This window comes from Alligator sinensis, unplaced genomic scaffold (assembly GCF_000455745.1).
Source record: "Alligator sinensis unplaced genomic scaffold, ASM45574v1 scaffold181_1, whole genome shotgun sequence".
Taxonomy (NCBI): Eukaryota; Metazoa; Chordata; order Crocodylia; family Alligatoridae; genus Alligator; species Alligator sinensis.
Genome location: NW_005842022.1, coordinates 613,712 through 627,114, shown reverse-complemented (window position 1 = coordinate 627,114; position 13,403 = coordinate 613,712). Strand labels below are relative to the sequence as shown.

At 43.8% G+C, this 13,403-nt stretch overlaps 1 protein-coding gene across 1 annotated transcript in view; it reads left to right on the top strand.

The window, feature by feature from the left end:
- NEK10 (NIMA related kinase 10) overlaps positions 1–13,403 on the top strand; it is a 189,868-nt gene that overhangs the window by 16,775 nt on the left and 159,690 nt on the right. Inside the window, exons 6-10 of the mRNA XM_006022187.2 lie at positions 1,884–1,968; positions 2,732–2,773; positions 7,144–7,222; positions 7,759–7,826; positions 10,009–10,088. Coding sequence (XP_006022249.1) covers positions 1,884–1,968; positions 2,732–2,773; positions 7,144–7,222; positions 7,759–7,826; positions 10,009–10,088 — 354 coding nt within the window. The remainder of the gene's footprint in view (positions 1–1,883; positions 1,969–2,731; positions 2,774–7,143; positions 7,223–7,758; positions 7,827–10,008; positions 10,089–13,403) is intronic.

Genomic DNA, 13,403 nt, shown 5'->3' with positions numbered 1-13,403 from the left:
TATTTCATTGCCCTTCTGTAGAGGAACTGTAATGATCCAGCTTTGTTGGCCAAATTCTATTTATACACTGTAACATACCTAACTATTTTTTACTTTTTGTTTTTTCTCTGCCCTTTGATGATACATTGAAAGATAGTCTCTCTAGAAAATGAAAAAATGTCTGAACAAGGTTATATTAGTAAGCCTGTGAATTCAATTTTAAGTGCTGTCACTAGGGGATAAAGTGTTGTTTTCTAAATAAATGCCTATAGCTATGTTGATACCTGTCATTTAGAACTGGTGTCACTACAGGGAGCCAAAGCCTGTAAGGGTACATCTATTCTGCCTCTACACCAGTCCTAGGAGTGCCACCCTTAGGCACTCTGCACCCACCCATTTCACATATGCCAGTCCCAAAAATGAAGCAGTGAAAGTGTCTTGAGGGATGCCCTCACCACCACCCAAGTACATTGCCAACAGTTCTCAAGTGTCAGTGGGGGAGCTTCTGCCTTTGTCTGGAATTGGTGCAGGTGGACTGGGAACAGCTGGATAGAGTGTGCAGTGATCCTGGGTGCACTGAAAAAGCAGTATAGGCGTAGTCTAAGAGAGAGTCTCAGAGAATTCCCACTCCTTTTGAGAGTTATAAAAGATGGCTTGTCTTGTCTTGTGAAAGCATACAGATTCTGTGCCTTTGGAATGACTGAGTTTTAAAAGAACTACTTAAATAAACTGAAGAGGCCTCTCTTCCTGTCCCACGTGTCTTACCTTAGACTGCTTTACAACATATGCAAGCTATCAATTCTCCATGGAAAAAAACCTCTTTTCTGGGAAGGCAAGTATGGAAACCTAGAAGAGAGCTAACACTGGTGACAGGACTTGGATACAACAAGCCTAACCTTCTTGTTTGCATCTATTTGCAGAGCATTTATTTTTATCAAAATAATTTTAGCCATTGGCTTCGTTCCCTAAAGCAAATGATAACAAGGGAAAAGAACTGCCACATCACTCAGGCTTAATCTATTCCTGGGGAACATAGCCAGATATATACAGATACTCTCCCCATCATAAAAAAGATAAAGTGCCTAATGTTTTTTTTTAAACTGGGAACAAAAGATATATAACTTTCACAGGCAATGGAAAGCCATTTAAGTGTTGTTTGATCTTGAAAATTTATAGAACCTGGACATACCCATTCCTCGAGTGTTTATAATACTGTCTGGGTGCATTTTGCACATTTTGGCTTGTGTTCTCTGCAAAGTATGGCACTAGATCTGTAGGCACAAGCATGGGAATAAAAGCATGATTTGAACCCTTTCATCTGTATCACAATATTTTACAATAAAAATGGAAAGAATTGCTCAAAGCTATCAAATATTTACTAACAGTTTAAAACTTCCTGTATGGGTAACAGTGGTTTGAAAATATTTATTTCAAAGGTAGGCATTTAGATTTATGCACCGTCTGATGGTTTTATCATATTCATATTCTTTTAAAGAGGTTATGGTTTGTGCATTGAAGCCTGCCATAAACTTGTCTCCTATGCTGTGTATTTGGGCTTTCATCCATCAGAGCCTCTAAATACAGATTTAACTGTATTGAAATCAATAGGACTGTGTGTGCTTAAAGATTTTTCTGGATCAGGGGTTTGGTAGATCTTGTGTTTGGTGTAACAAGCAATTGCTGGTGATATGCTGTTTAGGGAAACTACTGTATCTGTAGGGAACCAGTTACTTTTATAAGTAACTAGTTAGTTTAGTTGGTTTACGTGCTTAAATTAGTTGGTTTAAGTGCTTAATCATATAGTGATTTCCCCTCAAGTTGAAAAACTGGTGTGTAGGCTTATTTTTATGGGTTTGGTATTGCCTGGGGTTTATAACTCAATATTTGGGATCTTTCTGTTGCAGGGAATGGGTTAATCGAGCCCCATCCATCCATTTTCTGAGAGTGTTAATTTGCATGAGGTTATTAATAAGAGATCCATGCTATCAGGTTAGTTCCTGCTGAAATACATAACACACATAGACAGTTTATCTATATTTTCAAATATAGGAATATCACATATATGAATATATAACAGTGTGTTAATCTACAAACAGTTTCAAGGAGTGAAAGCTTAATCAAGTAACAGAATAATGAAATTGCGGAACTATTGTAGTTCATACAAGAAATTGCTATATGCGTGTACCACTTGCAGGATACTCAAATTCTGATGTTTCTTGAATAGTATCTATCATCACAGACTCTCGTGACTAGTTGCTATAATGCAACAGATCAACAGTTTACTCTGTAGATGTTCCTTTTACCAACCTGTAGACAAAGATGAAAATCCCTATTTCGCATTAATTGTAGGAACGGGGAGGACACCCTTCTGTTCTCACTGATTACCTTCCATAAATAAATAAATATGTTGTGAAACTTTGATTGGTAGCTTATGAGTATAGCTATTATATGGTGTATAATCCTCTTCAGCGACCAATTAAGCTGTTTGCCTCAGCATGTTTCATTCCAAATCAGGGATAGAATTCCACATCTTAGTTATAGATTGGTGCCTCAATTTGCAGACCTTTCAAATTAAACTGCTAGCCACATAACCGTTCACCATATAAATATAACTCCCTACTAAGCACCTGTGCAACCTATTTGACTTCAGTGGATTTTGGAGCTGCTGGAAAAACAGGTCATTTATATTTAACTATCCATTTTTTCAGTATTTGTTTACTTTTTAAAACTTTTGTTTACTTAATTTTTTTAGGAAATGCTCCATAATCTTGGTGGGATTGAAAATCTAGCTCAGGTAAAATTCTTCTGGTTACTTCTATATGTTATATTGCACATTAGCTTCTCAAGACAAGAATAAAATGTATCATAAAAAGGAATGTTATTGTATTGGGTCATGGAGAGGAATGAGGAACGACTGTTATTCTATTAGAACAGGGATAAGTAGGTGCGGTTGTAATTTGGCAGGGTGGCACCAACGATTTCTACCTAATTGGATTAACAGAAGCTAGCTAGCTGAAGTGAAAAAAGGTTATTAAAGGTCAACACATGTTTGACTCACTCATGAGTAGTTTTAGGCTGCTGAGGGAAAGGCATGTAATGTCTCCTTGAACTTTACAGACTGACTTCTCTACGGACAAACCAAAGTGACAGAAATGGAGTGAAATGATAGTTTTGTGGGGGATCACTGTTTTTTTTCTTTATTTGTTTTATTTTGTTTAATTTTTTGTTTTTAAATGTTTATTCTTTAGTTAGTGGAATCTGCCTTTTAACAGCAAGGTGTGCCACCTTGAATGTATTTGAGCCTGAAAGAAATGCTTTTCTCCAAAAGAGTCACAACTTGATTTAATAATAATAAATTTAGCTGTTCTAGGATGCAAGTCCTGCTCCATAATATTAGCATTTCTCAGGAACTGGACCCTCAGGGCACTGTTAATGGGCTGTAAAGCCTTTTATCACTAAGGGTGCAGACAGAAGTTAGCAATAACGCTGTAAATTTCACAGCATTACAAAAAATGCTGAAATTTACAGGACTATATAAACCAGACAGACGAGTGGCTTCGCGTGAGCTTGTGCTTACATGCAGTGACAGAGGCCAGGCAGCAGGGGGCAATGCTGCCTGCATTGTAAGCCAGCCAGGGCTCTGGATCCTGGCAAGCAGCCAGCTGCTGAAATTGACCAGCAGTGCCCAGTAGGCATGAATGCTGCATGTCCCCAGAGGCTGGAGGGGCACAGCGAGCTCCTTTAGGTGGTGGTGGTGCTGTTGGCAGTGGGAGTGTGGCGGTGGCAAGCAGGGAGCTCGTGCAGGCAGCTGTGGCACTGTCAGCAGTGTGGTGTTGCGGGGGGTGGTGAACACTGACCGGTGATCAGCGACCACCCATAAATGTCGCCAGCAGCATTCGCAGTGGCCAGCGACGATTGTGGGCTGCCTGCAGACACTGCTGGGGGTGGGGGTGGTGAGTGGCAACAGCCTGCAGGTGCTGCCGACAGTGTTGGTGGCACCTTTTTACAGGGGGTGCACCACCAAGCTCAGGGGGTGCATGTACACCTATGTGCACTCCCTATGTGTCACCAATGCCAGTGGGGCTTGCAAAGCTGGTCACCATGCAGCACAGGCCACAGCTGGCAGCCCAGGCTGAGGTCCCAGGGGTGCTGGACAAGGGTGGGGCCTCAGGGCCCACCCCCCTGAGCTCCCCTGCCACTTCCTGTCAGCGGCTAGTTTGGCTGTTGTCAGCAACAAACAGCATGGTAGGGAAATGCACTGTTGGTGCCAGGTGGCACGGGCATAGGTTAGCTCTCTGGGCTGGGATCCCTGGGGGCACAGAACCTGGGCAGGGGTGTGTGACCCCGCAGCTCCCTGCACTGATGGTCTTGTCAATTTCCGCCTGATCTAAAATTGACAAGAGACTCTGTGTCTCTACCTCCCCCCTGTGGCTGACTAGGGGCATGACAACTAGACTTCTGACAAGTGTACACATATTCTCTGAGTTATTCTTAGAGAGACTTTGTCTGATACTTGATTAGATTACATTGGCCGTTTTTTAAGCGGTCTGCAGCCACGCACTTGTGTTTGGTCACAGCTTTAGACTGCTTTTGTGGCCAAATCAGATGAAAATTGTCACTTCTGTCTGAACCCTAAATCATTGGCATTGGCATTGTCTTGACTCCTGCCCAGATCCTCGGGGATTAAAATGTATTTCTATCTCATGGATGTGTGATGGCTCCCACATGAGTCAAGTTTAGTGGATTCCAATTCCACTTCTTAGGTCTTAAATGTCAAGATTTTTTCAGGGGAATTATTTTCTTACTCTGCGCTTGTATTGTTCTAGGACAATGGACCCATCTCTATAATGTTTGGGCAGGGCTGTCCAACTTTTTGGCAGCCCAGGGCCTCATGCCATGCAGGCTGCTCACTAGCAGGAAACTTGTCTCTCTCCCCCACTATATGTGCAGTACAGGCAGCCTAGCTCCCTTCTGCTGTGTGCTCTGACCCACCTCCTTTCTGGCAAGGAGCACCTTGCTGCACAGGCAGCCTGGCCCCTCCTATTGTGCCCCCGCTCCCCACCCCTAGGAATGAGAGAGGGAGAGCTCAGAGACCCTGGCTGCTACCACAGCAGGAGAAATGGCGGCAGTGGTGCCTGGGCAAGAGCCCATGGGCCACATTAACCCCTTGCGATCTCCCCTCATGGGAGCCAGTTGGACAGCCCTGCTCTAGAACTGGATTCAGTAAAGGACTCGGGCCTCTGGAAGATATGTGACTTATGCAATTAACACACTAATCACATAATAAATAGTAACATGCCACATGTTAAAAAGACTTTATAGTGGAATAAAATGGTAAACCAGCCACACTGATGTTCTGCATTTGGTGGTGTGGGACCTAGGGCTGCCTCTTGCCCTGAAGTGCAGGGTTTACATGTTCCCACACGGTGGGAGCCTGTCAGCCCCTCATGTTGGGGACAGGTAAAGCCCTGCACTGAAGTTGATGCTGCAGCACAGCCAGCTGGAGAACTGGGGGCCCTCCAATCTTAAACAGACATGTAATTGGGATCTGAGGAGTTTTATCCATGATCCCAAGCCTCATGGTAGAAACTTAAATAATCTCTTTGAAAAACTAAACAGGGGTCATTGTTTTCTGCTAAAACACACCCACAGAAGGAGGTGGTCATGCTGTAACCACTAGGATAGGGGGAGTCACATGCTTCCTTTTTTGTGCTCTTGTCCTGATCCCATCAGTTTTGCCTTCCTTCAGGTGAGATTTGTACGTTTGAAGCCCCTCAGACAGAGAAGGTCCTAATAAAAACCAGGTCTGACACTTCCTGAGAGGACTATAACTTCTGGGTTCTTATATAAAAGGGGAGCAGTATCACCACCACCTCTTTTGGCAGTTTTAAAATAAAGTAGCCATATTTACAAGCTGAGATAGGGCACCACTCCACTTTGTTTCTGGATCCCGAGTAGACCAAGGCAGGAGATTGCTGTTTATATGCTTGTGTCAGGACAGTTCTGGGCATGTGCAGAAGCAGAATTGTAGGCCCTTTAATGACTTTCAGGTCAGAGTCATTTGAGGTTAGGAGCTTCCAAGGCTAAGTCCAGTTTCACATGCCTAAATCCTGTATTTGATTTGGCCTAGGTGTCTGATTCAGGGCTTGAGGTTGGTACCTTCTTCAGAGGAGGTTTGTGCATTTTTATAAATGTCTGTTGACTATGAAATATAGGAAAAGTCCATGGAGCAGAGAGCAGAACCCTGACTCCCAACAACTGCTCTCCCTCCCACCCCTGCGCCCTTCCCCTGTATGTCTCCGTAACCACTATCTCCCTTACTGCATTACTACAGGGTCAGTTTTCCTTACTACCCACTATGGGGTCAGGCTGTCTCATGCTTTTTTAAAAATTTTTAGCCCTTGAATCCTGAAATCTTTTTTGCTCTGTATCTCAGCTTCAACAGGATGGGTGGAGAGTATCCTTAGCCACTTGTGGTTAGAGCACTTTTCTAGAGTTAGGAGGTGTGGATTTGAAGTAAATCAGGCTGGGGAGGGCTTTTAACTTTAATCTCTTGCTCCCTGGGTGAGTTTTGTAGCCATTAGGGTATTATATTGGTGAGCATCACCATCACTACCTCCTGTTCTGTTTTAACAAGAAATGTAGCCAGAATTCAGTTTGTGCAGAGCCTGGTTCAGTTGATATTTGCTAAGAATGCTCTGAAAATGCCTTCTGGATCAGGTCCCTCAAGAATCGGAGATAGAGGGGCTTCTAGTATCTGGATCCCGTGCATGGTCAGGAGATAGGAACTTAGCTGTGCACATTATGGCACTTCTACACAAGCATGAAAGGAGAGCCCTTGGCATTTGGGGAACTTTCCAAGTCAAACAAACATGTTTAGATGAGTTCAGGTGACTTCAGAATTAGTTGGCATGTAAATAAGGGAAGGTAAGGAAGGGATGGTTTGCATTTATGGGTCTAGGCAGCTCAGTTTAATGTAAGTGTTGCTTTAGGTACCAAAGTCCTGTATTGAATCCATCCTATCATGCCTCTCTGAAATAGGAATTTACAGTGTACTGTGAAACTAGGGCACCACCTGTGGGCTAACCCATGTATAACAACTTTTCAACTTTGACAAATTAACTTCTTAACATATTAACAGTCTTTATTTTGTCCCATCTACAGCATATGGAAACAGTAGCAAATGGGTATCTTGGATATGGAGAAGAGCAGCATAATGTAGACAAGTTGGTCAACATGACATGTAAGTGCTATAATGAAGACATAGGCAGATAAGGTTCTTTGGGTAAATCTGATATCTTTTATTAGACTAACTTAAATAGTTGGAAAAATTCTTCTTAATAAACTTTTGGTCACAAACACCCTTCATCAGGCTGAGGAAGCAGATGGTCTGTGATCTTCCTGGATGGATAACTGACACATGCCTTTCAATGGATGAGGAACAGTTTGTGACAGACTAAAGGGTACTAAAAATACTTCAAAGTGTTCAGATATTGTGGAATTGCTAGATTCATTGCAAAAGGAAAACATACATAAGTCAATGAAAGTGCTGTAAAATAGCAGATTTCATTCTTGTACAGCTGAAAGTTTCTTTCATAGACATTGATACTTCTTTGTAATTTAAAATAATGAATACTGTGTACTGTTAATCACATCAAAGAACTTATCCAATTCAAAGGATAAGTCAGTGCTTTATATTTGTGTTATGTTTTTCTGTTAATAAAATGAAAAATATTAAATGAGAGATATTCAATTTATATGATTTTCTTCATTTCACAGATATTTTTCAAAAGCTGTCTGCTGTTAAAGATCAAAGAGAATGGGTTATAGCCAGTGGAGCACATAAAGTAAGTAATTTATAAAACAACTACTTATGCAAATGGTTAACTCTTTCAAAATATAATTAAACTCTCTTCATCTTCAAAATGGTTGTAGATTAAAAAAATGTCAGTTTTGTAACTTAGAATGGTGAGTTCCATCACCGTTAAAATCACCTGAGTGGTCTTTTCTATATGTGACCCAGTGAGCTGCTGGCTTTAGGTACAAATTGCAGATCAGTTAGTTTAGCTTCTCAGATATTTTGGTGAAGCTTGCCCCTATAAAGATACGTCAGATTTATATTGTGGTAAACCTGTGGTTTTTGTATTATAACAGTTTTGAAATATCTGCTGCAAACAATGGCCCTCATTCTGCAGTTGGCATGGTTTTCTGAGAGTGCATGGAATGACCCTACTGAAAAGCAGCATGGTTGTAGGGATCTGCACTTTGTAGCCTGAATGAGAAACAGTTGGGATTAGGATTGGTATAACCAGGTTTTCATGAAACAAGTGTACTACTGCAAAATGTGGGCAATTTTAATTGGATCATGTAGTGAAGTGAAGTAGGGTGAAAAATGGAAAACTTATAGAACCAAAACCCTATTTATAAAAGCCACTTTATGATCTAATCATTAGCAGAACACACGTGAATCTTTAAAATGACAAGCATGTACTAAATACAGTACTTTTTATTAGTATGGCTTAAATTCAGGGTTAGAAGAGTATGTCTGCACTATCTAGCTACCAAACTGGGACTGCCACTGAGAACCATTGCTGTCCTACTTAGTACTCGACCAAGTCTGCTGAATGTGCAGCCTGGATGGTGCTAGACCCGACATGGAGGACTAGGAGTGGCGGTGATTTAGGTGTTCCAAGCTTCTCTAAGACATTTTACTCTACATAATTTGTGGGCTTGGCTGAGTGCTAAAGGCATGTGTGGGCCTAGCTCTGCTTCCCAGCAGCAGTCCTCTGTTCAGCAGCGAAGATTCAAAGACATGGCTTAATTTTCTTGATTTGATCATGCCACAAGATACGTGCAGATGTTATATTAGGGTTAGGTTGATCTAAATGCCAGTTTGCGTGGATGCTCACGGGGGTTTACATTGGACCAGAAATGGTGGGCTGGAATTCTGTTCACTTGAGTAGGTGAACTAACTTAGATTGGGTATAGGTTAACCACATCTATCAAATGTCTGCACTTGGTTGGAGTGCAGTCCTGGAGCTGGGAAAAACTCAGTTGCTTGCCACATCCCTGGGGCTATACTCTTCCTATGCTCTGACCCTGACTGGGCTATTTTTGCCCCCTGATGCTCCCATCCCAGGATGGATACCCACCCTCCATGTATCCGTCAGCTCCCCAGATCCCGTCAGGCTGTCTTGCAGACCCTCTAGCCCAGTGCTTCCCAAACTTTTCCTCAGTATGACCCATTTATAACCCCATTTCCGCAACATAGCACCTCACTCCCAACCTGCAGCCCCCTACCCTTCCCAGATGCCCCTCACTCACAGCTCCTGGTCCTGCTGGTGCCCCTCATTCCCAACCTGCAGCCCCCCACACCCCAAGGTGCCCCAGGACAAGGTCCCACAGTGCCCTACCCCAGCAGCAGTGCCTGAGCCCCAGCTGCTGTCTGAGAAGGCAGCGGCTGCTGCAGCCAGAGTAGAGCACAGAGCCTGGCTCCCCCCAGCCCCGTCCCCTCCCCTGCAGGTGGCATGGCCAGAGTGGAGCCTGTTGTGGGGGAGGATGTGGGCTGCCTGCTACAGGCACGGAGCTCCCCTCCCTGCTGCCCTACCTCCGGGGGCTCGCAGCCCAGTGCACAGGACTTGGTGTGGGAGCGCCACATTGGCACGGCCACCAAGCTGAGGCCTATGGTACCAGGCTCAGCAGTAATGTGGTATAGACATACACCAAGCGTTTTCCACTAGAACAGATGCCACTTTAATACTTAAAGGGCAGGTCTTTTTGCCCTTCAGATGTATTTGAGGAGAGGCACTTGCTTTACCTCAATATTTGGCTAGTGAGTAAAGGAGCAAAACTGATTTCTGATATGTTTGAAATCTGTAAGGCTAGTTATACAGTCTGTGATGATTTAATATCTTTACTTTTTCTAATAAAATCCTACAGATTTTTACTGAACAGCTGTGTATGTTTTAGTGTCATTATTGGAAACACAAGATTTATAAACATTTACCTTTTTAAATCACCGATTTCTAGACTTTAGTAAATTTGCTAGGAGCCAGAGACAGTAACGTGTTGTTGGGCACCCTCCTTGCTTTGACTAGCTTAGCAGAAAGGTAAGTTCATTTTAATGTGCTTTTGTTTGCAATTAATATTTGATTGTGGCTAATGACAGAATATTACCATACTTACTCAAATACAAGACATGTTTTTTCCCCCAATCAACATATGGAAAAAGCCTCTCATTTTACATTCAGATGCAAGGAAACTTCATTCAATTCATTGTCTATCATTAAACTGCTGCCAGAACTAGCATGTGCTCAGTAACAGAAACCAACCATGAAGTTGATTAAATGCAGCCAACACTGAGCAAGACTATAAAATACATGGCTCATATTGGGCAAACTTGCTGATGGGAAACTACTACAAAAATAGATCAGTGGAGGCTATCTGAATAAGATATGTGGATGAATGGATGTAATGGATATATGCAATGGATATATATATGCAATGGATATATCCATTGCACTCAGTCCCCCTCAGTGCTGATTCTTTTTAAAGTTTTGGTGAGCGACATAGCATGCATTTCAACTTGCTCTTCACTCCCATAGCTGAGCCATGCCTTTCTTTCCCATTTCATTTTCACTGATTCCTGTTTCTTCACCAGCCTTAGAAGTCTGGCAGACATCAACAAATGGCCCCAAACAGTTCACCCAGAATCCCTCTGTCACCTCCTTTCTTAGCCTGTCACATATGGTTAGTGTGGCTCCACCCTCCCTGAGGTGGAGCCAGGTCAAGTTGCCCTGCACCTCATCTTATAAATTTTTGGAGGATCCCGAAACTTATGACAAAAACACCCGGCTCCAGTCATGAGTGGGAGGCTAATTAGCACAGGGCTCCTTTGTTGTGGGTATATGTAATACACACATACTGAGTAGTGCTGAGCTGTGGAGTCATCATGGCTTTAAATGCTGTTGACTCTGCTCGGGTGCAGCTCAATGAACAATATGGTAAATCATGAGCCTTTTGACTTTGGACTAATATCATGTATAGTTTGTACTATATATAAGTAGATACAAAAATGCTGCTTAGAAATGTATTTATGGAGTACCTGTGCTAAAACTTGCAGCAGTTTGAAAAAAGGGAAAATGCATCAGTTCTGGGTAAATTAAGTCTCAGGGTATTATATGCAAATTAATACAGCTCCATTCATTTCAAGGTCAGTGTTTTCAAATTTGCCCCTCACTTCCATATGCTTAGGGAGAGCAGGGTCTGACAGTAAGGATGTGGGAGGAGGAGCTGCAGGGGGAAGTTGTGGGGGTAGAGGACAAGGGACCTCTTGACCCCCCAGATTTGTTTTTACCTGCTGTAGCAGTGGGAGGGGGACAAATTCAAGGCAAATGTCCAATAATTAGATTCTATACCTGGAAAATAATAACAAATATATACATTTTCCATATATAGAATCTGATTTTTGTGGGGATGTCTTATAATTGGAGTCATTTTATACTTGAGTAAATATGGTAAAATTGATATTTTTTAGGAGAAAGTGTTGATACACAAGATAGAGACTCAGTCTGGCAGAGATGTCTGTGTGTGTGTATGTGTTTGTGTTTAATGATAGCGTACGTGTGTGTGTGCAAGTCAAAAAGCCCAAGGCTGAACAGATTCAAGTTTCACAGGTTAGCAGCTCCAGAACTGCTCTTTTCACTTTCCCCTCTCCCCTGCAGTGGTCTGTTCCCCCTCACCTCCCTAGCCCTTTGCTCCCTGCCAAGCCCGTGCTCTCAAACCCCATTCCGCAAGCTACTCTGGGTGCAGCCACTTTTATCGATGTTTGCTGCTGCCAATGCCAAGCAAGTAAGTCCTGGTGGAGGGAGGGATGGGGTGTAGGTTTGCTGGGTGGGACACCATGCCAACCCCACCTGTGGGTCACGTCTCCTCACCACCCTATTCCTCATTGTTTGTGCCTGCCCCCTCATCCCATCTGAGGGTCTTGTCTTCCCCCAACACCCTACCCATGTGTTGTGTCTGTTCCCCTACCCCACCCACAGATTGTGCGTGCTCCCCTTACCCCTTGTGGATCATCCCTGCCCCTCCACGCCACCTGTGGGTCATGCCTGACCCCCATCCCACTGTGGACCCACTGTCCCCTCCAGTCTGATGGGCCCCCAACTCCCTGGGTAGCCCCCCACATCCTGACTTACCTGGTATTGGACACCCATTTTGAATTGATTTAACCTCCCCATAACGTCTCTGAATATCTGTACTTATCCCCGTTGTGCTACAGATTTGAACCAGTTTCCAATCACTTATACTACTTTGTAATTTCTCTTCCTAGCTCCCCCCCCACCCCATTTTAACATTGAAGCCAATGGATCTGGTCATAATGTAAAAAATGTAAAACAAGATGTAATATATCTAGACGTTAATTTCTTTCTAGTTATAGAAGTACATACTGAGTAGGGCTGTGCAACATTTCAGCAGTTGTTTTGTTTCACAGGTGTTTCGGGCCATTTCGATCCCGGAGGAGAGACCAGCGCTGCCCTGCTGCACAACCTGGTTCTGCAGGGAGCAGAGATCTGCGTTGGGGTCTCCTCACTGCTGCTGCCTGCCCCACGCTTTCCCAAATCTCTGCTCCCTGTGGAGCCAGATCGCATGGCAAGGCAGTGCTAGTCCCTGCTGCACAACCTGGCTCCACAGGGAGCAGAGATCTGCGGCAGGGTCTCATTGCCACCGCTGCCCTCCCCATGCAGCCCCACATCACCAGGGGCAGCGCAGGGCAGGCAGCAGCAACATGGTGACCCCTGGTGCAGATCTCAGCTCCCTGTGAAGCCAAGTTATGCAGCAGGGACCAGCAGGCTTGTTCACTGCCCTGCTTCCCTGCCCTGAGACCTGGCATGACAGGGATCAGAGATCCTTGTCGGGGTCTCCTTGCCTGCACACAGAGCAGCAGCCCTCCTTCTCCCCTGGATAAGCCACCTACAGCCCCATCTTGGGGCCCCAAGCCCTGTCCAGCTGGGTAAGGCTGTGCGAAGCTTCCCTTGCAGCTTGTTTGAAATGGATTTGGCTGAAACGAAACAGGACAGTGATTCGAATCACTGTCCTCTGAAATGGCCGAATCCAAATTGAAACACAGCCATTTCACACAGCCCTAGTACTTAGGCCTTGGTCCTATAAGGCAGTCTCTGTACCCATATAGAAAAGATTACAAAATTGAGGCCACATAGTACCAACCTGCAAGTCATTATGCAGGCACTGAAGTCAAAGGCTATTTTATCTGTGTCCAAACTATAGAGGAAAGCCCCTTGTTGAAAATTTGCAGATAAATGTAGTAAAATGTGCCAACAGTTTTGTTTCCCACACCCTTGCTCCTTCTTATGAAATGTTGGCCTAAATATTTCCCCTGCTAATACTAACAGTTCTTTCTTCCA